Source organism: Thunnus maccoyii, chromosome 17 (genome assembly GCF_910596095.1).
Source record: "Thunnus maccoyii chromosome 17, fThuMac1.1, whole genome shotgun sequence".
Classification (NCBI taxonomy): domain Eukaryota; kingdom Metazoa; phylum Chordata; class Actinopteri; order Scombriformes; family Scombridae; genus Thunnus; species Thunnus maccoyii.
The window spans coordinates 18,604,191-18,627,563 of NC_056549.1; the positions used below are offsets into that span (position 1 = coordinate 18,604,191).

The following is a 23,373-nucleotide window of genomic DNA, read 5'->3' on the forward strand; positions in this document are numbered from 1 at the left end:
GTGTTTAATGACTCTCTTTTCTCTCTCTTGTCTCCTGCAGGTCCACGTTAATCTGCTTCTTATGGAAGCGCGAATGCAGGCAGAACTGTTATACGCTCTGAGAGCGATCACCCGCTACATGACATGAAGTGCTTTTGGCGTTTTTTTTTTTTTTTTTATAGTTGTCTTTTTACTGTCAGTGTTGTTGCTCATTATGGGACACTTCAAGGAAAAAAAAAATCAAAGGGGGGGAATTCAACAAAAATATGGAAGAGATGTGAAAAGCCTTGGGTTGTGATGACGCTTGTCCCGGTGTTGGATGGACGCTGAGAAGAGGATCAGAACAAAATGAAAGCAAGAAAAAAAAAGAGTGAAAGAGAGAAAAGAACTGTTGAAGCAAAGTCATCTCAAACAACAAGTGGATACACAAACTCAGTTCGTGTTGCCTGCAGTGCCAAAACTGACCAAGAGAGGGCAGCCTGGAACAGACTCCTGCTTCTCCTGAGGGGGGTGGTTTGTGCCGGGCCGGAGCGCTGACACCGGAGGCATCCAGGACGACGTTTCAGTATTCCAGCGTGCGACACATTGGTTGTCAATCTCTTCCATCTCCTGGTAGAGTGAAGACCCATAGAAAAAAAAAATCCCCCATAAAAGCTGTGCAGCCTGAAACAGTCTGCACTTTGATTCTGTCGTCACTGTTTTGTTTAGTTTCTTTAATATCTTTTTATTTCATTTTTGTATCAAGAGAAGTGGATGTTGTTGTCGATGTGGTTGCTGTTAGTGGTAACTGGAGATGGAAGCATTATTTTGGGCGGTGTTTTTACGTGTGCCTGAACTATCCAGCACAGTGTGTATACGTGCTGATGCTGCTGCTCCCATATTGTATTCAGCGGGGTCATATTGATCCCAAAATCACCCTCCCAAACCCCATCATACCCCTTTTAAACCCCTATCCATTAGAAATCCACTGCATTACCCCTCCCCTCCCTCTTGTCCTGTACTCCTTTACCCCCTTCCCAAATCTCAAATGTCAATGTAAGCTAATCCAAGGAGTGTGTGAAAACCAGAGGTGTGGAAAGAAACTCAAAGAACACTGAGCCCTTTTTGAGTTTGACTGTACATGTGTGGATGAGTCTGTTGTGTTCATGATGACTGAGAAGTGGATGTTTGCGTGTGTTTCACAGAAATGACGGAAAGAAAAAAAAAGTACGTCTTTTGAATTTCATGTGTCAAAAAAAAAAAAAAAAGATAGCGAGGCACTTTGAAGGAAAGACTTCTTGCTTCTGCTGTAGCTCTGTTATTGTGAGATAACTGTTTATCATTTGTTGTTTTGATGATGATGATGATGATGTCTTTATTTTTCTGGTAATGGGAAAAAAGAAAAAAAAGCTAATCAAAAAGAAAGTTAGAAACCAGGTTTTCCAGGAGGGATTTGCTTCCGGTTGCCCTAACCACACCTATCTTGTCTTCCGCTTATCCCAGCTGCCTGGTCGCCCTAACACTTTCGAAGCTTTGGATTGTGAATTTTACCAGTAAATGAATACCTCTTCTGTTTTCTCTATAAAACATATAAGAAGTGCTCTTTGGTGAGCAGAGACTCTTTCCGGGCTGCCGTGTTCCCATTGCTAGGGGACCGTGCTGGCCTGAACAGGGCCGACTGCGGTCGATAGCTGTCGAACGCAAAAGGTTGTAGCTGTGCTTATTTCCCTGCTGGGGAAGTCTAACCAGTGCAAAAGCAGCTTTTTTTGAACAGAGGTGTGAATCCTCTGCCTTTTTTTTTTTTTTTTTTTTTTGTTTACTAAAACGAGTAAAGTACTGCATTCTTCTGAGGGTGGATTGAGAGAATTGGACAGATGAATGAGTGAGGTGGAGGAGGGTGATGATGATGATAAAAGAATGGTACATTTGGAAGTGGTTTGAGAGGAAGTGGAGGTATTTTTTTTCAAACTTCTGACTGATGTCAGTTACTGACACTTTTTTTATATGAAAATATATGAAAAAGATGAAAAAAATAAACTATGATATTGAATTGTTGTGTATCATTCGTAGTTTTCTCCTAAACGATTTGATTTCATTGCTTCATCAAAGAGATTGTATGAGTCATGGAAAGGCCTTCACAATTCAGGAATCAAACACTCACAGCACAATCAGCGTCACAATCAGCTCACCTCCACTGTTCAGTTGCACAAATATAGGAAATCTAACAGTCCATGCTAATTAGTAAGCATATTTAAGTGCTGTTATGCAAACGATGACTCATGAAAAGACATGGGGTGTTATTTTAACATCTTATGCTCCAAAGTATACTTAGCTCTTTGAAGCTGACGTCAACATTAAGCTGAACTCAGGGGAATAGTTCAGTTTGTCATCAGTACGGTCCAGAGACTTGACTCGTGAATTTTATTTTACCGTAATAAGCTTGAGAACTGTGTGACTCACTGGGAACCAGGTAACAATCCCTGCTCCTATGGTACAGTCGAGGTCAAAGTTTTCTCCTTGTCGGGAAAACACTTTGCACCTGACCGACATTTGGACTGAGATAAGGCTGATTCATAGTAAGACACCTTACCTCTTACTTGTTTGACCCCACGTTACACCTCACTGGAAAAAATCCCTCACTTCCCTGATGAAGCTGGTAATCTGTCTGAACTTCAGGGTGTTTCCCGTCAAGGCCTCAGAGGCCTGTCTGTCAACACACAATCACCAGCAGAAACTCAGTGTTATCCCCTCACATTTCAGCGGCTTTCCCTGACAATTTATGGAATAGGAAACTTTTCTTAAGCAACCTCGATATCAGCCAGCCAACTGTCTTTCATATCAACCTGAGAAATTCTTTGTAGAGAACAATGTTTGTTATCAGCTGTTTAGGTTTTTTTTGAAACATTGGCTTGTCTTGTGGTTGTTTTAAGGTCACTATTGTGCGGAAGCTGGGGGAATTGACACCGGGGGTTTTTACATTAAGTGCCGTTTCTGATTTGTTTCGATGTAATAACGATGTGATTTTGAAATGCTGTACTTTAGGCTACTTGGTGTAACATGTAAGCACTGCCTGGCCCCATATCTGTGTAATAATAAAAAGGCTTTGAGAAGCAAAATGTTTCCCTGCTTTCTTCTGCTGTGCTTTATTATGTACAAGTTGCAATGTCACACAACCCACATACAATAAAAGATTTGTTTATGAGGTAAATTCCATGTTAGTCATCTGTTTTCAAGACTACATTATCATAAAAACACCTTTACAACACAGTCTACTTACAAAACAGATCAAGTCTGTTATATGAATGTGCAAAGAGCTTGACTTAAATTATCCCTGTACATTTAAAGATACTCAGAAATTAAGGCAAAGAAAGGAACATGAAGGATGAAAAATAAATTAAGGAAAATTAAGAAGAAAATGCAAATATCTGTATACATATACACAACTGAAAAAAAGGATCTGGTAATGTAGTTTATAATCATTAGATGCAGTTTTAAAGATTCAGTCTGCTCCTAACATTTTGCATAATTACCTCTATCAGCTGTTAGCTTCACTGCTGCTTAGCATAGATTCTGCAAGTCTCTGAACTCTACTGGAGGGATGAACACCGTTCTTCCAAAAGATATTCCCTTATTGAAAGTTTGATGATGATGCTTTCTAACACATTCAAACATCAGTGTTTATTTGGTTGAGATCTGCTGGCTGTGAAAGCCTAGTGTATATGATTTACATCATTTTTTCCAGGTTTTTTCTTTAATTTTTCACCTGTCTGTATCTTTTGAGTATCAAACACTTAACCCAGATGCGGCTCCTCGATCTTCATGAAGAACAGTATCTGTAGTCAGCTTGAATTAACTAATTAAGTAATTAAGTATTTAAAACTCAGGAGGTGAGTGTTTGATACTCAAAGGATGGATTTTAGCTTTTTATGAGATACTCAAGACAGTTGTTCTTTTTTCTAAAGCCTACGGTTTCTATGACAACATGAAACTCTTAACTCGATGTCCCAGAGTGTCAGGCTGTCAGGTCTGGAGGCTGGAGAGTCTTTATCAGTTTTTGAGCTATAGGGAGGAACTCTAGCTCCCAGCATGCCCTGTGGAAGTCCCTCACATCTTCGTTTTGAGTCCACTTCAGAGCATATTCTTCATCTAAGGAATGAATTGAAAAAAGTGGACGGATGTGAGAGGGTGCAGTGTGAGGTTTCAGGTTTATTTTCAACACTTTCAGTGACAGGTTCAGACAGCACCAGACGTATTATGTTTGTGATTGTGTGAACATGCATGTGTTCCTCCCTTCCCCCAGAGGGCCACTGATGTGAGTAAAAGCATGTTCTTTCCAGCATGTCTCCCTCCCTTGTTATGTAAGGATTAGTAATAACACTCTGAACCGACCTGAGTATGCAGTGAGGATCTCTAGCAGTGACTCTCTCTGCTCTGTGTCCAGCAGCTTCTCTGAGCAGCCGCCGACTATGTTCCACAAGGCCTGACAGACCTGGCCTGCCAGCTGCCAGTCACCTGCTCCGAAGTCTTTCAGACAGTCTGCCAGCCTGGTCACACACACACACACACACACACACACACACACACACACACACACACACACACACACACACCCACAAACACACACACACACGGAAACACATCATATGACTGGGGGGGGAGGGATTCACATGACCGGCAGGTTTGTGGGTATTAGCTCCACTTCGTTGGATGTACATCTGAAAAAAGACTCTGTGTGTGTGTGTGTGTCTGTGTGTGTGTGTGTGTGTGTGTGTGTGTGTGTGTGTGTGTGTGTGTGTGTGTGTGTGTGTGTGTGTTAAGGTAAAATAAGAATTTGTTATTCAAGTGATGATCAAATTGGAAGTTAGATGCGTCAGACAGGAAAGAAATCCACACAAGTTGTTCCACTGAATGTTTCCAAGTGTTTACAAATTAATTTTAAACTGACAAATCAGCATAACTTATGTAACAAATAACAGCATGGTTGAGACAAATATATCACAAATCACAATCTGTACAGCAATACAACATCCTCTGTTCTTAGACCCTGAGTTGAATAAGGAAAAAGTCCCTAAAATTAATAAATAAATAAATAAAAATAGTGTTTTTGTGCTTGTGTTAGTCACAGTGAGGACCACATTTCCCCCCAACAAAACCTGTTTACTCCCTGTTGCAAGGAGGATACTGCCTTTGCCAAAAACTCAGGAAGCTTTCGCTCAGTTGGAATAGTTCGAATAGCTTGAGAAATATGCTCATTTATTTTCTTGCTGAGAGTTAGATTGATGTAGAAGTTAGAAGATTGTTGTTGTTAGAAGATTGATGTAACTCTTATATCTGCTAAATAGAGGTTAGCTTAGCTTAGCTTAGCATAAAGACTAGAAACAGGGGAGAACAGCTAGCTTGGCTCTGTCCAAAGATAATAGTCTCCCACATAATCCGCCATAAAAACACAAATAGTCTTTTCGTTTTTGAATAACATATTAGTGAGCTTTAGAGGTGCTGGTACGCAGATTTTGTTATTTTTGGACAGGGCTAGTTGTTTCCACTTGCTCCCAGTCTGTATGCTAAGCTAAGCTAATCCTCTCCCGGCAAATGTAGAATAAAATAACTATGTTCAAATCTTTATTGATATTTTTATTAATACAAATATGCTCTAAACTGTATTGCACATATTTTGATATATTTTTATCCCAATATTATTGATCCAGGCACAGTAGACCTACTTTTTCATCACCTTTTGCTAATATTCAGTGGAAAGTTTGTGAATCATCTGTCAGATACAGTATACATATATATGTACACGCACACACAAACATTCCATACAAATAAAATCTCTTGAGTGCATTTGTCCTTACTTGGGAGCAGCCCCCTCTAGTGAGAGGCTGACCCGGTTGGGAGGGTCCAGAGCCAGGTTGGTGAGGACCCCGCAGGCTGAAAAACACATTTCAGTGCTTTTTGAGTCCAGCAGCGTCACCACAAACTGGTGCACTAAGGGAAAGAGCAGAAAAAGATGACGGAGTGAGGGAGTGGACGAGGACAAAGCAGGGCAAAGATAAGAGGGTTGCTATCACCCGTCAGATGGCATGTTTATACTGACTGTAGCTGGCCTTGCAGATAAGTCCAGCCTAAACATGACACGACAGTATAAAGAGGTGCATACTGTACAGGGTGTTCTGTGTCTAAGTGCTCAGTTTTCTGTTGTGTTACATGCTTAGATGATACAATTTATGCATCTTTAAATGAGCTTTTTAAAATGTATTTCCTCCAAACTTTTCTTGCAAGAGTAAAACAATACAGCTCAAACAAAACATGAGGTAATCCCACGTTGGAGTGATTGTTATGCATGACTGTATGTGTTTGTGTTCATCATAAACCTTTGTTTTGCATAATAAAGTCCCGCACATCCTTGGACTGTGACAAGTTTCCGTAGACACGGGTGGCCTCAAGCATGGCATCCATACTGGAGCTGAGCACCAACTTCAACATCACTGAAGTAAAAAGAACAAGTGAGCAGAGAGAGAGAGAGAGAGAGAGAGAGAAGCAGGAAGATAACTGTCAACACTCATCCTTTTTTTTTTCTTTATTTCTACATTCATCTCAGTCTTTCACTCTTACACTTGGCGATGATGAGTCGACCGTGTCTGAGCGCTTCGCTTTCTTCCTGGTAAAAGGACAGGTTGTTGATGGTGGCAGCCACGTTTATCAGCAGCTCCTCGCTCTCGTGCACAGACCTCAGTTCTGTTTCACCCACACATAAACAAATATAGACACACACACACACACACACACAAACCCACAACCAAGAATCAGAAAGGAAATCATAAGTAGGAGCGCCACAATTAAAGATGATTTTTTTTTTAGAGACCTCGAAGCAGATATTTGTCTTCTATCCATAAAAAAAATCTTCCTGTATAATGCAGCCAACAGAGGGAGCATCCACACTGCACGGTGGACAGGAACAGGCCTTAATGCTCCTGAAATATTGATGCTCACTGTTCATTTATTTGAAGTGATGCTCATAGTGGTGACTAGTATCAACATAATGTGAATTATTATAATTGGAACTTTGCAAAGAATGATTGAATTAACAGAGAGCTCAACATATGTGCACTGTTAACTGCTCTTACAACGATAATGACTAACCAGATGAAAGCATTGCTTCATTTTATGTTGATGAATGAGGGCAGATAATGTAAAAGTAGATTAATATTCCTTGAACAACTGAGATATGGATTTTGTAAAGTGGCTGGCACTCATTATACAGATGTTGGTTTTCATATTTTAAGGGTGCAGAGCAGATGTACAGGTTTTTTTGATAAATGCAAAAATACCGTGAACACTCGAGTATTCAGCCTCTTTTGCATATTACAGCTTGGCCACACTGATGTGACACTGTGAGATTATCACAAAAGTAGCTGTTATCTGTGGTTAATTTTGGCCTGATGCAGTCAGTTTGATCATGAGCCAACATACAAAGGTCAATGTGACCCAATCCAACCAGCCGTGACACTGTGAGAGGCTTGGAAAAAAAGTCTGTTCCTGATATAGCAGCAGATGTCGTGTGCTCGGTCATAAATCGCGGATATTGCGGTTGCACTGTCAACCGGCGCCTGTGTCACACTGAATTTTGTTTCTGGTTCTGACTGGAAATGCCGCTTTGCTGTGCCCTCCTCCACACCCACATACACACACACACACACACACACACACACACACACACACAAACTCAAAGCTCTGTAATGTAAAGCAGTGCGGCCTGTCATGAACTTCATCAAAACAGGACATCAATCAGCCAGGCTTGCTCTTTCATCCTCTACTGTGATTTCTTCCTCTGTCTTCAGTTATTTAATTTACTTCCCATCTTACTCTGGGGCTCCCCACTCTATATTATAAGATTTTCTCATTTTTTCACTAGTTTGACCTCTTTTTTTATATGTTTAATTCTCTCTCCCATCTGCCATGAAGCGAAGTGTAGGAGGCAGGCAGCAGAGAAATCGAGAGTTTCACACCCACCTGTGTATCAGTGTTCAACCTGTCCTGAAACCATCTAACCACATGGGAGAATTTCACACACACAAACCAAGTCGACTGTGAGATGTGACAGAACATCCTGCTCTTGCAGTGAAGCGCTTCGCTCTGTCAGACTTAAAAAAAAAAAAACAAAAAAAAAAAACAACAACAGGTAAACCAAAAGAGGATGTGCTGTGTATCGAACAGAAAGTACTGAGAGGAAAGCGAGTGATGGAATGAACAGACAAATGAGGAGTGTGTTTTGTTCTTCGTGTTCCCAGCATAAGGGAAGTGGTTACTTACTGTACAATATACTAAACAGTTATTTTTAATTTCATCAGAACTCAGAACTTGAGTTTTGCACACTGCACAAATCTAAGAGTGTTACAGCTGTGGTCTGCTACTGATTTTATCTTATATTCTAACTTCTTGTCTCAGTAAGCTCCTGGTCTCTGCTCACCAAGTGTCTCCATCAGCAGCTGAATGCAGACTGTGTTGTTGGCCAGAGCTGGACCTACAGCTGGATGGATGCACATGTTCGCCAGCACCCTGACCAGCTTCACCAGCACGTCCTCATCCTCCTGCACGCTCACCGACGTGGCGGTAGACTTGCTGAGGGAGAGGGGGCCTTTATGTGAGGTTGCGCGTGGTGAGTCATTTCTTTGCTGGTAACTGTCGTACAGCTGGAGGAGTGTGTCCACACAGCCTTTGCATTGAAAGAGCTGCTGCCGTGCCTCGTTGCTTTTGGCTGTGAGGTTCCCCAGGGTGAAAAGGAGGCGCACGACAAGGTCCTGTGAGAGAGCAGTTGTTAATTAGCATCTGTCAAACATCGTCACTATTTAACAACAGTTTCTGAATCAATGCAAACTGACAGTAAATTTGCTGAGACACTTGATTGTGTTACAAATGTGGCTGAGAGGTCAGACTGCACTGGGTAAAGTTCAAACAGTGTCAACTCATCCACTTCTACATTTAATTCAATCAGAGCTGGTTATAAAACTAAGGAAGTTACACATGACATACTATGATCTGAGCTTTGTACTATTTCCTGTGTGCATATTTGTTACACACACATTTAATTTACAGTACAGGACTTTATTGTTGATAAGGAGGTTGATTGTTGCTGATTACAAAATGACAAGTGGTCCACATTAAGATTACATAACATTATTACTAATATGAGACTACTATATTTTAGATTCACCTGCAGCACAGTCAGCCTGCCCTGTCAAGAAGCACTGCTGTCTGTGTCACAAATTCACCTTCGAGAATTAGTACCTGCGTAGATGTGTTTTCAGTCTTTTCAACAAGTTATCACACACTCACTGAGAAAAAAGCCTGTACGTCACACTTGTATCCTGACTCCACTTAGTAAATTACATGAAAAGCAGGTGAGCTAAGAACACATTCATCTCTCACTATGAGGACAGGATGGGCTGTCCCAGGACATGGTGCTCATTCCTTGTCTTGTTGTCCAGTGTGTGTTTGTTTGTGTTTGTAGGCCCGGGTATGTGTTTATTCCCTGTGTGATTTAGAACACATGTCAGTCATAACTGATTGCCAAAGTCCAACCCCTTTTTTATCCCCTCCACCTCCACATCACCTCACTACTAGTAAAGCTCAGCTTGCAGTGCCCTGATAGCCGAATGGTTACTATGCATGCCACATAACTGCAACCCCCCTGGTTTGATTCCAGCCATGGACCTTTGTTGCATGTCATACTCATCTCTCTCTCCCCATGTTTCCGGTCCGCCTCTTCACTGCCAACTATCTAATAAAGGCATAAATGCCAAAAAAAAAAAAAAAAAGCTCAGCTTTATTTTTTTCTTCTTTTCCTCCCTCCCTCCTCCACTTCTCTGGGCTTACTCAGCCTCTCCTTGGATGATTAAATGTCAAAACATACACACATAGCTGAGCAGAGAGAGATGGACGATACGCGCAGATGAACACAATGTTCTGTAACTGTGCTTGGACTTGAGGTGCATAAACAACTTGATCTGAAGGTAAACATGCTTAGCGGAGTCACATCGTGAACACTGGAAAAGCTCGTCTTCGCTTCTCCCTAATACACACACGCTCAAGCACACAAACACACAGAGGGGGCTCGTGCACTCACCTGTTTTTGGTGATGTTTGCTCAGCAGTTCTAAAAATAGTTGGTAACAGCCGGGGGTCTGGGCCAGAGCGAGGCGGCACTCAGAGTAAGAGGAGAGTTTACTGAGGAAGAGAAGGGACAAACAAATACCAGCGACCATTCAACTCAAGACTGCTCCACTATGCTGACTAAATATGGAGATACTAAATCAACACTGCTAATTCATAAGTAGGTCCAGGCTGGGATCTAGATTTAATGCTTTCATTGCATGGACAAGAAATTTAGATATTGTTAGCTTTATTAGCACTAAACCCTAGTAAAATGCCTTAGCTTTGGAGAAACACATTTTATTACAAATCGAGCACTAAAATGTTCTATCTAATCCCTCACACATTGATGAGGAACTAGTGACAGAGTAGGAGGCTTGAGAGCTGGGGAGAGAAAGTGAAGAGGTGGATTCAAAGAGGGCTTGGATACCTGGTCTTGGGAACCAAAGTGCCTGAAAGTCAAGGGTTTCGCTGGCACCTATTCCAGCACATTTAGTCTGAAGTAAGAATGATGAGTCATCAGTTATGTGATGAGGCTGGATGCTGCTGGTACCTGGTTTCATAAAAGTCCAGATGACTTCGAGCACAGTGTTTACTTTCATCTGCTCTGTATAGAATATAATACTTTGCCTTCAAAACTTGTATTGTTTGTGTATTTCTTGCTAGAATTATATACAGTATGAGTCACAATTACTTCAGATTTGTCTATCCTTGGAGATACTTTTTGTAAACTGTTGCCAGTGCAGCATTTTGTTAGCTAGAGGCTTAAAAGCACCTTAAAGGCCTAAAGACCTATTTGTGTAGTGTATATCCGTCTGAATAAGCATGAGTATGATTTCGGTAAGCCCGTTCAAGTAGCCAACTGTACAGGAAGTGCGTTCAAGTAGCCAACTGTACAGGAAGTGGGTTTTTTCATAGACCAAGGATCGTTACAGAACTTGTACATGTGGTAACTTTCGTGTATTTTTTACGTTCAACCCTTGTATATGAAAAGCTCTAATGACTGCTAATGAAACTATCGTGAGTGTTTTTTATATTGATATAGACACAAAAACAGATGTATAACCACATCCATAACAAAAAAGGAATGGAGGAGATTTAGAAGAGAGTAACTGATGCAGAATGATGGCCTGTTTTGATTCAGGTCAGGCTATGATGGTTTACATTAGTGAGCTGAGGAGAGGAAATGGAAGAAATATGGGATAAATTATCCAAAATAGACACAATAGACACACAAAGACGATTCTGTGACATATGTGTGAAATATAACAGTAGATGAAGCGCATGTGTCCTACCTGTATATTCTGGAAATGTTGGTGCATATGTCTTGGTCTTTGTGATGATGACGCAGCACCAGACAGAGCTCTGATAGAATAGAAAAGGAGACGAATAGTGGACGGGAATCAGGGTGATCAGCGAGGTTCCTAAGAGTCGCTGTCAGCTAGGAACAAAAAGAGAGAGAGAAGGGTCAGAGTGTGGGTTAGCAAAGAACAGTGTGTACACATAGACATAGTACTTTAAGTGTCTGTATTTAGGCCAGTATTGCGTGTCAAAGTTGCTGCTATTGTGGCTACCGCACAATGTCAGTCACGTGCTCATTAAGGTTGGCTGCTGGCCTGTACAGGACGTCATACAGCAGAGCCCACGAAACTATTGAGCATGGACATAAATCATTCTATCACAATAGGGAAACAGTAATTTACAACACACGGCAGCACTGAAAGTTCTGGAAAGTCATGGTCTGCTTATTTCCCTCCTCTAACAGCATAATGAGTTGTGTTAGATATCAAATGAAGCGTTGGCTCAAGATGTTGGCTTGGGCCAACTTCTGTGGTGAGCAGCAATCATTTTCGGTCGAGTGAAGCAGGGTGTGTTCTGGACTGAAGTGGCCAGGCCAGTAGAGAACATTATGCTCTTGGAGAAGCTTATATACCAGACATAAACAAACACATTTTTGTGTTAATAGTGGGAAAATTCACATCTGCCAACAAACACAGAAAAAGAATATCTGACATTTTGTTCCTTTATATTGACTTTAGTTGATTTTGCTAAAATAGCCATGCTGATGAAAAAGTATGTGTATTGCTTTATGGGCAGGAGTTGGCATTTCTCCTTCTTAGAAGTTCAGGAGGTCGAGGTCCACCAAATATGAAATGACTCGCAATAAACATTTAAAAAGTATACCTAATAATCCAACCCTTCACAGCAGTGTTGAGTCTATGACACACCTGTACAAGGATGTGTCCTGCTATAGTGAAGTAGGTGTCTTCAACTAAGCAGAGTCTCTGGATGAGTTTCTGAGCCACACCAAGACAGTTCTTGTCCAGCAGGAGTCTGAGGATTACACTGTTTCCAGAGAGAAATTTCAGAGTACCCACGCAGTACAGCAGAGCTTCTCCAGATGCAGACACATCCTCACTGCTCAGCACGCCCAGCAATGAGTCTAGACGTAGAGAAAATTTAACATCCGCAGTTAACCTCCATATGGTGTACATTGGTTAATAAAAAAAAAAAAAGTACCTTCAAAGAACTATATTGCAGAACATAAGAATTGGTGCAGTATAGGAAACCACTGAGCTAGATCATCCTGACCTAGAATAGTGTTCACCTATGATAGAGTTGTTCTGGAAGAGGATGTCGTTGTTTTCACTGCGGCCGATCTTGAAGATAAGCTTACAGATGTTTAACAGGTTGTTTCCACTGACACACAGCTGGAGAGAAAAATGCAAAAAAAACTTCACACAACTGGCCTTGTGGTAGAGACTTAGCAGCAGACATACTGACACACACATTCACACATACACACAGACGACTCACGGCAAGGCAGAGCTTGGTGATGTGCAGGTTGAGTTGTGCAGAGTTGAGGTCGATGAGGCGGAACAGTGTTCGCAGTATCCCAGACCGCCTCTTACAGCGTCGGCCGAGCATGTCCGCTTCTGCCAAGGTGCCATGGAGACCGTCGCACAAATCACACAGACGGTCCATCGAGTCCTCAGAGCTGCCTGGCATCACAGGAAAGCAGATATTGCAAAAAAGAAAGTTAAGTTCAGGGCTACATGTCAAACATGCACAGAGAAAGCAAACATCCCAAAATGAAAACACTCATGTGTGTGTGTTGGCAAGTTTGCATCTACATAAATACAGATGAATCGTGTGTATGTTTTGGTATGTGCATATATTATGCTAAGGCACTCCTGCATGGTGTACATTTATTATTTGCTTGAGGAACTTGAGGTGAAATCCTCACCATCAATAATACATTGGTTAGCAGTAAAATAACATTCCCCCCTCCCCTTTTCTAAGAAGCTTTGACTTTTCACTGGTCAAATGCAGGGGAACAATTCTGCAACAGGCAGCTACAATCTTGACGCAGAGGAAGAGAGAGGGTGGAGTCTTTCCTTGTTTTTGAGGTAAAATAAATGTTTTCCTTGCATAAATAACAGGGTTTGGCCATTTCTAAAAAAGGTTGGCCGCAGTCTCACACTCGACACTTCACTGCAATTTCCCACTGAATCTGAAAGGTGTTTTATGCATGAGCCAGAAGGCACTTGGTACAATAAATATTTAATATTTATCTTTCAAATGAATTTTCCATTAAATTTGTAGAGTGTTAAAATATTTACAGCCATAGATTTCATTTCATGGCTGCCAGACTGCAGTTTCAGGCTAAGACAACTCTGTATGGATGCCAAACATAACACTATTTTGTTTGCCTTTCTGTTGTGGTTGAAATGACAGTGCTTTTTCTTCATGCATGACTATCTGGCAGCACTAAAAATATATTCACCAGACTGTTGGTTTAAAGTGAAATGTACTAAGAAACAGAGAAATGTGACACTTGCTCTAATAAAGAATTTTAGATTAGCTTTAGATACATTCCTCAACCCAAAAGGAAGAATGTAACTTTGAAAAGTGATGTTGTGAGTGGAGTAGGTGACAGGAACTATACACTCTTTGGGTCAACTGTATGAATCTGGCCAAGGTTAATGTATGTCATGTGTTTGCACTTTCATTGGATTTCCGTATTGCACAGCCCACACTACCTGCAGCCACAGCCTCTAGCTGTTGGAGAAGAGGAGCGATCGCATTATTCCACACCAGTGACTCTGCATCCTCCTCGGTGCTTGTGGTGTTGTCTCCATTCCCCATCCCTGAAATGTGCAAAGAGAATTTGCTGTTAGCCAATTACCACCTCCAAACACAGACAGTGAACATAAGCGGCAAGCATGGTTCACAAGTTCACTGTCTTAAAATAAAACAGCAGGAAGTTTGATGCCACAATGAAAGGTCACCATCCACAGTTTCCTCTGATTTGTTTCTATGCTGATGTGAAGTAGTCTCTGTGTGTGTGTGTGTGTGTGTGTGTGTGTGTGTGTGTGTGTGTGTGTGTGAGATGCACACGTGTACATGTATATATATGCACACAACTGTCTGTAATTTTCGTTCACACCATGCAACTTTTTTGGTGAATATTTGCATACCCCTTGCTTGGTGTGATGCAGGAAACTGTGGTTGCCCAAACCAACAGTTCTCTCAGCTATTGGCTGGCTGCCTCTCACGGTGGAAATTAGGCCCTTAGCAACAACACCCCAATTGCAAACTGTCACTCAGCAAGGCTTGCTCGGTTATAGTGAGAGAGGTGTGTCTATATAGGTAGTTAAAAACATTTGTGGGTTCAGGACTATAGAGAGAGCTCTTCTATTTTGCCATATTTAGGTTGATTTCAGTTTCGCTTTAGGTATCTTAAAAAATAAGTGACATTTGAAGTAAAATGGATGAGTGGATGAGTGGTAAATCACATCACATAAAGTTCTAGCAACATCTTTAATTTCTACATGCATTTCTACATTCAAAATGCACCATGCTTTGAAAAAAGGTTCATTTACTATATCTGGACAAACCTGTTCTCCATCCTGCTCTGCACTCTGTGGGTCTAAGTCCTGAGTCAACACCAGGCTGTGGTATTCTACTGTTGGTACAAAGAAACACAAAAACACAAAGAGGCTGGTTACATCAGATTTTCGAGACGGGACATACGTGACAACTGACATGTTTAGTTAAATTTAATTGACTTTGGGAGGTTTTGCTTATTTAGACATTAAAAGAGACAAAAACCTAAACTGAAGAATTAAATAAAAATTTAAATAATGAATTGCTGTGTCCAAGAGCACATTGTCATGGAAAGTTGCTGACTTACTGTTCTGTGAACTAAGCTGTATGTGTATTTTATTTAAGTGCCACTAGGTGTCCCTGTTGCAGCAGAGGTTTAGTCTTATGTGCAGGTGCTGGTTTCACTGTTTTATGTGTGTTTGTGCATATAGCTCAGTGTTTACGCAGATACGTGTGTGTCCCTCTGTTGGTGCGTGACTACTTGTAAGTTTTTGTATGTGTGTCAACTCTTATGACCACGTGACTGTGTGTGCCACTGTGCATCACAAACTGCAGTCCCCAACAGACAGGAACTAAGATCTCAGTTTTGTGGGCAGTCTGGTTAAAGCTGTTCATGCTTTGTCACTGTGAGCTGTCTCCAGTCTTACCACCTCTGTGCAGTAACCGTAAAGTGCTCCCAAAAACACGCCCTGTGTCATGCTTTTCTATGTGCTGCGGCTTGCCCTCATCTCACTGCTGCATCTTACTCTCGTGCATGTCACTGTCAACTCTGCACTATTCCACCCACTGACAAAGAGAATGACTCAATGCTAGAATAAATTCTGCCAGCTAAGAAAATAAAGATAAAAAAAAGATAAACAAGGAGCATGTTGAATCATCCTAATCACCACAATCGCTGCTAGATTTACTTCCTAAATCTCATTCACATCAAACTTTTACTCTCATATTATGGAGAAGTATAATCAGTGCTGTAAAAGATCGTCTTGAACTTCTGCAGTGACATTGATACAAAAGGTTGACTGTTGGGACGGAATATTTCTTCGAGTTACTACACTCTGGTGAGCTTTATTTCATGATCTTGCTGACAGGTATGAGATGGAAAATGGCCCCAAATACTGTGTTTTGTTCTCAGTAGAGCATCATCTGAAAGTGCTTTATGACACTAGTTAAGAATCTTTTCTTGTTTTCAGCTTTGGGTACATATTTGTGTATAAATAATCACGAACAAACTAGCATTAATATATGTGGATGTTTGTGTACTATACAGTAGAGTGTACTTTCACTTTGATTGAGATTTAGTGTTTGGCATAAGCTGGCACACAGGACATGTGCAGCAGCGAGTGTTGGCCGAGGCATGTTGCAGTGAATGTCAGAGAGGGGGCTTTGGCTCTGTATGATAGGATTAAGAGCCTGATAATAAGGCCTCTTTGTGTGATACTGCATTCTCTGAGACATGACCTCATCCCTGTCTTAGGCCTGGCCAGTGCACTGCAGTCACAACACACGCTGCTGCCAGCCTTGCCCAGATGGGCACCCAAATCTAATAGAGAGCCATTTGGAGCTATAAAGCTCCGGCTTATTGGAGAAAAAGAACCTAGTGGATGTCTAATCTCCCCTATCTTTATATCTCATCCAACTCATCATATTAATCTGTCATTCTGTGTCTATTTCCACTTGCAGTTAGTGTACTTCTGGCTTGACTATCTCTGTGATTTTCACTCCGTCTCTGTCTAATGTGTCTTTAAAGTAGTCCAAAGCAACACTAAAGAACAGTTCTTCAAAAACTCTGACCTAACACTAATCAAGAACGGGAAGTCTTTAAGCTTATCCTCTTTAAACATAAATTGACCACAATCTGATCTCTTGGGAAGCCTTTGTCAGCAACAAGTTATACAAACATTGCGTGTTAACTTGACTTGTGAGGGAGGAGGCAAGGAGGGTGTGCTGCGGGCAATAGCCCAGATTTCCTGTAAAAGTGTTTTATGGTCGGTCCCCCCTCTACAGCCCCAGCTGCCCCACCCAATCGATAGGCGGATGGATTGTAACGACAGCCCCCGACCTCACGCCCAGAGTTATGTCCCTCGTGCTGACACACAGCTGATGAGGTCGGCAGAAAAAAGAGCTTTTAGCCTCTCTGCACTGTGAAGGTGTAAAAGCTGACACATGATAGTAATGACAGATAGAGGCTGTTTCACTGGGAATGAAGCTTGCCAAGAAGCTGGATTTAACTGTGACAAAGATATAGTGTACAGTAAAGTATATGACGGCTTAAAATGGGGTCGAGTGTCTCAAGTTGAAGAATTTGTTCTATCTATTAGTTAGTGAGACCATTGCTGGTCTAACTGACGTCATATATTTAGCTGTCATTGGTTGTAGCTGCATCTACATCTTTTTAAGGCAGGAGGTCCTGTTTCTTACATTTGGATCAGGCATAGGGCCTTTAAGGGCAAAACAAAAGATTAACCATCATAATGATATCATTATAACTTAGGCATTTCCTGTTTTACTTTTCTCTTAACTTATCAGTAGTCTGGATAAGTTATGATCCAAAACAGAAACACAAAAGGACTTTAGAAACTCTTTGAATCAGAAATGCGGTGGCAATGCTAAGAGTGTCAGAAATGCAAGGCTGTGCATTTAGTGAAAGGCAAAAATGTGACACACAATCAACACACAATCTAGTAATGGCTACCACTGCAACCTTTGTCTGCCAATAAATCTACAACTCATTGTAGGACTGTCACTTTGGTCAAATAGAGGGAGCAGGGGGAGGTGGGGGAGGGCAGAGGACACAGAAGGACAGATCACACAAGTCAAATACAGGAATAGAAAGCATACCTTTCACTTGCTGTTCTGCGTGGGCCAGGTTTGTGGGGACCCCTGCGGACCTCCGTGTGGTCTGTAGTAGCGAGTCCTTTAGCTGACAGCTGCTTTTGTCCAGGGTCTGAGTTTAATCTGCCTTTCACTAAACACGTAGAAAGGATGTGGCAAGAGGTTGTTTACAAGCTGCTGCTGAGTACTGCTGTAATGTTTCTACTTCTTTCAGTGGCTTAAAGAACAAGCATCAAATTGTACCGGTCATCGACTCGAATTCAGTCAATGCTTTTCAACATCCTCATCATCTTTTTTTATTGCTCTAAATAGTAGAGCAGTTTTGCAAGCGAAGGTTTGAGAGAGAGAGTAGTCATTTTCCACTCAAAACAGCAGCAGTAAATTACGTTTTTCACTTAGCCCGACCACAGGCAATGTAAATCAGGTGTAATGTCAGCATGTGAATGGCTCCATTCATTTCCCTTTGAGAAAACTGCACTAGCACTACTGCCGGCACAGAAGATTTACAGCGATGCAACGGCCGAAATAAATGGTGTGTTAGTTTTTTTTTCTCTACCTGCTTAACAAATGTACTCTCTAATACCTTCTGTTACTGGCGTTTTATTATGAGCTTAACACAGATGATAGGCTGCTATGTGTTATAAATTCAGTAACTAAACACATTTTCCTTGATCTTTTCTTCCTGAATCCAAACTTGCAGCAATATTTTGTCCTTCCTTACCATCTGTGTGTCCCTCTACAGGAGGCAACGTGGTGAGAGAGCCAGCCCTGAGGAGGCGGGTCCGTGCCCCTGCCAGGCCCCTCTTCACTTCCAGTGGGTCGGTGGGGGGTTTGGGAAAGGCCTTTAATGGATCCTCAGCATCGCAGGGGACTGGAAACTTTGGCTTCTGTCACAGCACAAACATACATTAACAGCCAGAGCTTGAATTCACCAATGAAAAGACTTATGTCCACAAAGAGATCCCATAATTATGGTTATTCAGTGATTCATATTTTTAATCTCATATATTAACATTATAATCCCATTTACTAAAACCGGATAAGATATAAGAACACCAGTGCTGATTCTTAGCTGGCATACAAAGGCGTGTATACTCCTTATCCTATTTTTCAGTTTTCATGGTAATACTCAATACATTAGAAGATGCAAATATTTATCTGAGCTTACTAATACATCATAATTTGAGTGTGAAATACTAAATGCCATACATAGATGTGTGTGTTAAGGAACTTACATGGTCCAGAGGAGAGAGGTGAGTCCCTGAACCTGGCCTGGAGTCAGGAGCATCAAAATTTTGTGCATGAAGGCTGTAAAGTGAAAAAAAAGGCTAATTATTTCTACAGGTTACATGTGACATGTAATTGATTTCATAACCTGACAATCTGAAAGACAGTTAGGTGGAGTTTGTGACTAACCTGAAAGTTGATGGAGGTCTGTTGTCACAGTCTGTGCGAACATAACTCTTCCCAAAAAGTTGCCTTTGTCCATCTCTGGGAGTAAACGGTCGCTGGGTGGATTGAACTCGCAGGGATTGTCTGGCTTCACTGACTATTTCTGCACTTGTCTTCCTCAAAGCATTGCGTTGCGGGATGAACGGACTGCAAATCTCGTGCTTCCTCTCCATGGAGGCCATTTAGGCCTATGTGACATTAGCCAATACAGTCTGTAAATGACTTCAGTGGTTTGATTTCATTATTCAAGTGGTTACAGGGTGTATCACTGATGGGAAACAGTCAGAAATAAAAAAAAAAAATTAGGATAATGCCACAACAGAAAATGAATAGTAAGTGTAAAATGTTTCTGAGGTTGCAATGGAGATGGATGATATGATGATATATACCCGAGACAACCGAAATAGACTATGTCAACCAGGTATATTTGGCCATTACATTGGCAATGTTGCAAATGCAATAAATAGAACTGCTTTATGGCAATTTGGGATTTTTACATCAATGTGATGAAATACTACGGATTTATCAGCTATTTAATTAGTGGGGTTAACCAAAAACTTTCATGTCTAGGTCACGATCATAATTATATCAAAATATATCAATATTGTGATATAAAATTAGATATACTTTGATAGGGGGGTTTTATACAGCATGGCAAGACAATTTTTTTTTCATCTACTGGAAACATACACAGTTCCTGATTTCAAAATGAGTCAGACTGTATCACAGTCAGTTTCTTTTTTGCTAATAATGCTTGGTGCCTCTTTGGATTTCAATACAAATATTGACAAGCGCTGCATTTGGCTGATGACTGAATAAGAAGCCCTTCTGAGAGGCCCTTCTGCGCATTCACGAGCCGTCTCCATGGTAACCCAATGTCGCTGTGGTAGTTTAGACAACAAACCCAAGGAATAAAATAACCATTTTAACACCCAGGAAGTCAAGCTGAACTGTTTATTATCTCCCGTAAGAGAAACTGAAAACATATTTTCTGTAGAGAGTGCTCTTAACTTTTATATGAGCAAATGGAGAGGCGATGAGACACAGTAACCGACGTATGTGAGTGAATATCCACTTAACGGATGGTGAAGAAAACTCGACAACTTACCGTTAACCCCGTTAAAATCCTCTGTGGCTGATAGTCCTGACGGCTATCACTCCAAACTTTAAAGTCGGCCTCCCGCAAACAAAACAAAACAAGACAAAACAAAAATCACGACACCTGAAATTAGCTGAAAACTGAAGTTTTCGAGCTTGCCGGAAGCTAGAGCGGGGATGGGACGTGCACGAGCTTCACTAACTGAACGTCTCGCGCGACACAGTGACGCGCGTCACCCAGTTGTGATGGTGAAGAAGGAAAAGCTAAATACACACAACATTGAGGACACCGAGGTAACTTTCATCAAGTTTGTGTATTTTAAATTTGTATTTAACCGTCCCGATAAATATAATGACAACTAAGTTATAGGAAGCTCAATTGAAACAATTTGAATCTGAAAAGGGAATATCTTATGAATGTTGTAAAAGTATTGATGAATTGTTTCTCCAGTGAGCTGCAGTGTTCAAACAGTATTTTGTGCAAAACTTTTACCATCTGGAGGAAGGCTGCATGGATACAAGTCCTGGTCCTGTGCCCAAGTAATAGGTATTTCACATAAACTAGTAGCTTATGTGGGCACTAAAATCTTGATAGAAATAACATCCATGGTAACACTGCAAAACTCAGATCAGTTTACTACCAATTAACTGAAATGACAAAATCCCAAAACTGTGATTTATGCATTACAGTGTGCTTCCCACACTCCCACACTACAAAATTCACTAATCAGTAAAATTCATGACAAAGTACAAAAAATATTAATAAAACAAATATAGATCATATGCACCCCCTAACCACACAGACACACATGCACACACACTATTTCTCTAATATTGATGTGCCACAATGTATTCACATAGGCTTTTATTGGATTTCTCTTTATACAAAGTTTTCTTTTTATAACAGCATATACATTATCTTGCTATAGTTTCTTGTTACAGTGAGAAATATTGGTAAAATAAGTTGGTATAATGTAAAAAACAACAACAACAACAAAAAAATAGGAGACACTCTAAGATAAACTTTCACAGGTTATAGTTACCACTAAAGCACCGTTATATAGACTATGGCAGATGCTTATGTGTGGTAAACACTGCCACATTTTATACTGCTGGTTAACCAAAGTCACAAATCAGTGTCACAATGAAAGAAGAAATAAATGGCTCCACTGAAAGAGACTGAGATTACCTGAGATAACATTGCTATTCAGGAGCATTTTAAGATGTAGTGTAAATGTTGGTAACAGTCATCTGTGTTGAACTCTTAAAAAATCTTCCACACACTGAAGCATTGAGACTACAAATGACTTCGCAGTCTATCATGTGTATTCCCATTCGCTGTACTACAGTACACTTTATTAAGTTCACTCTTTTTATCCTACTATTTCCTTACCATTCATATAACAAGTTTTAGTCAATGTAGTTGTTGTTATCATGATTGTGCTGTAGTTGGGAGGCAGAGGTCACTGGTTTAACCTACTTTCACCTCTCCTCTCATTCATGTTACAGACACACCAGGTCATCCGCTATAATCCTGCACGCCAGATATCTTGTTCCCTTGACATATCCGTTCTCCCTGAATGACATGTATATAACAATAACAGCCTATAATAGTGTAAAAGACAGGTAGCCTTAGTTTCAGTTTTATTAAAAAGTTACAAAATGTTTTACCTCAGACAAAATTCAGGCTGAAAATGTGAGATATACTCAAGTTTGTCACAAAAAAATAAATTACACTCATATATTGGCAGTATAAACAAGGTAAGCAAGGATTTTCTACAATATCAAAATGTTAAATATTTAGTTTGAGCAAAATCATTTAAAGAAATTTGAGTTGCAAGCTCGACATTTGGATTTGTCCACCATTTTGCTGCACAAAGTATGACGTTTCAAAAAATGAGCGGACACAAAATGGCGCCAGACTTACGCTGTGTTCGTCAGCGAGAGAGTTTTACTCTCTAGTTGTGGTCCACTGGCAAGTTAGTCTTTGATGCAACGTTCCTGCTCCGGGTGCACCATGAAAGACCAGTAGCTGACTGCCCCCCTTGACTCTGTAGTTGTACAGGAGAGAAAAACCTCCTGCTTTTACTTCCTCTGTCAGTCCGAATAAACCTTGCCATCGTCACTCTCTTCAAGCTTCACGTACTGCGAATCAAGCGTCAGTGCCGAGAAGAAGTAGAATTTGATCGATATTCATAGACAAACTCAGGGTTCAGGAGGAGTACATGATGCAGAAGTTCATTCATTCAACTCACGCTTCGCTGTGGGTCTCTTTAACCCGTCTAGATGGGCCGACCACTTTAAACACCAATCAGGTCTGTCTGGATTTGCACATTCGTCCACTCGTAAACCTTTTCCCCCTAGCTTTTTATTTTTTATACTGGGAAATATACATCTGAACAATCTTGTGAGTCTCTGGTTGGATTTAAATAGCCTTACATGCTTCAGTCTCTTGGATACAGTGAACCTGATTGGCCGTGAGTGCATGCTGGGCATGCCCAATCACAGGGCATCACCATGGAGCTTACCAGCCAATGGGAGGAGGAAGATGGTCCCTGTGATTTCATTGTCACTAAGGGAGGGGGAAACATACTGCCAGGACAGTTGGCACTAACATGCTAAGCAGTGGACTCTATTATAGTCAGAGTGTATATGTTTGAGATAACCTGTGGAGCCAGATCAAGAGCGTTGCCGAGGAGAGAAAAAGCACATGGCGGCTCTTAAGATGAAGCTCCTCTCACCAGGAGATATACAGTCCCGTGCACACAAGCTCAGCTCATAGTACACCCACGTCACCGTTAGCGGTGCTGCTCACGTCACAGGAATGAATGGGTTGATTTGTGAGAGCCATCGTCCTGCTTGAAGGTGGTGCGTCTCCTTGGCAACCAGCTCCATCTCTGGTCAGAAGCTCAGACAGGCAGAGAGCACTCAGTTCACAGGACAGGGGCTTCTCTTACACTCCTTTGATCGCCATTCAGTCCTGGTTTGACCCCTT

The 23,373-nt window shown here is 41.1% G+C and overlaps 2 protein-coding genes across 4 annotated transcripts in view; one reads left to right on the forward strand and one right to left on the reverse strand.

The window, feature by feature from the left end:
• Positions 1-1,777, forward strand: part of sesn1 (sestrin 1) — a 56,593-nt gene extending 54,816 nt beyond the window's left edge. For both annotated transcript variants that reach the window (XM_042390228.1, XM_042390229.1), the window contains one exon: positions 41-1,777. In XM_042390228.1, the coding sequence (XP_042246162.1) occupies positions 41-127 (87 nt within the window). In that variant the 3' untranslated portion in view covers positions 128-1,777. The remainder of the gene's footprint in view (positions 1-40) is intronic.
• Positions 141-20,603, reverse strand: armc2 (armadillo repeat containing 2). 2 transcript variants are annotated; one of them, XM_042390227.1, is made up of 18 exons: positions 20,389-20,603; positions 19,245-19,468; positions 19,064-19,136; positions 18,550-18,715; positions 17,835-17,961; positions 15,008-15,075; positions 14,150-14,257; positions 12,924-13,108; positions 12,715-12,817; positions 12,335-12,549; positions 11,402-11,547; positions 10,082-10,181; positions 8,426-8,756; positions 6,571-6,693; positions 6,330-6,443; positions 5,811-5,943; positions 4,348-4,502; positions 141-4,104 (listed from the first exon to the last, which is right to left on the reverse strand). In XM_042390227.1, the coding sequence occupies exons 2-18, from the start codon at positions 19,460-19,462 to the stop codon at positions 3,971-3,973; spliced, it is 2,499 nt and encodes an 832-aa protein (XP_042246161.1). In that variant the 5' UTR covers positions 19,463-19,468; positions 20,389-20,603; the 3' UTR covers positions 141-3,970. The 2 variants fall into 2 exon arrangements, with proteins under 2 accessions (XP_042246161.1, XP_042246160.1); XM_042390226.1 differs by having other exon boundaries at positions 19,245-19,548; positions 20,389-20,602.
• Between the last annotated feature and the right edge of the window lie 2,770 nt (positions 20,604-23,373).

What these genes read in the sequence shown, in the direction of transcription:
- armc2 (XM_042390227.1), bottom strand. Translation starts at nt 19,462, where the DNA reads ATGGCCTCCATGGAGAGGAAGCACGAGATTTGCAGTCCGTTCATCCCG. An exon ending in CGCAGAACAGCAAGTGAAAG is followed by an intron (nt 15,076 to 17,834) that starts GTATGCTTTCTA and finishes TTGTACCAACAG; the next exon opens with TAGAATACCACAGCCTGGTG. An exon ending in CTAGAGGGGGCTGCTCCCAA is followed by an intron (nt 4,503 to 5,810) that starts GTAAGGACAAAT and finishes GTGTGTGACCAG; the next exon opens with GCTGGCAGACTGTCTGAAAG.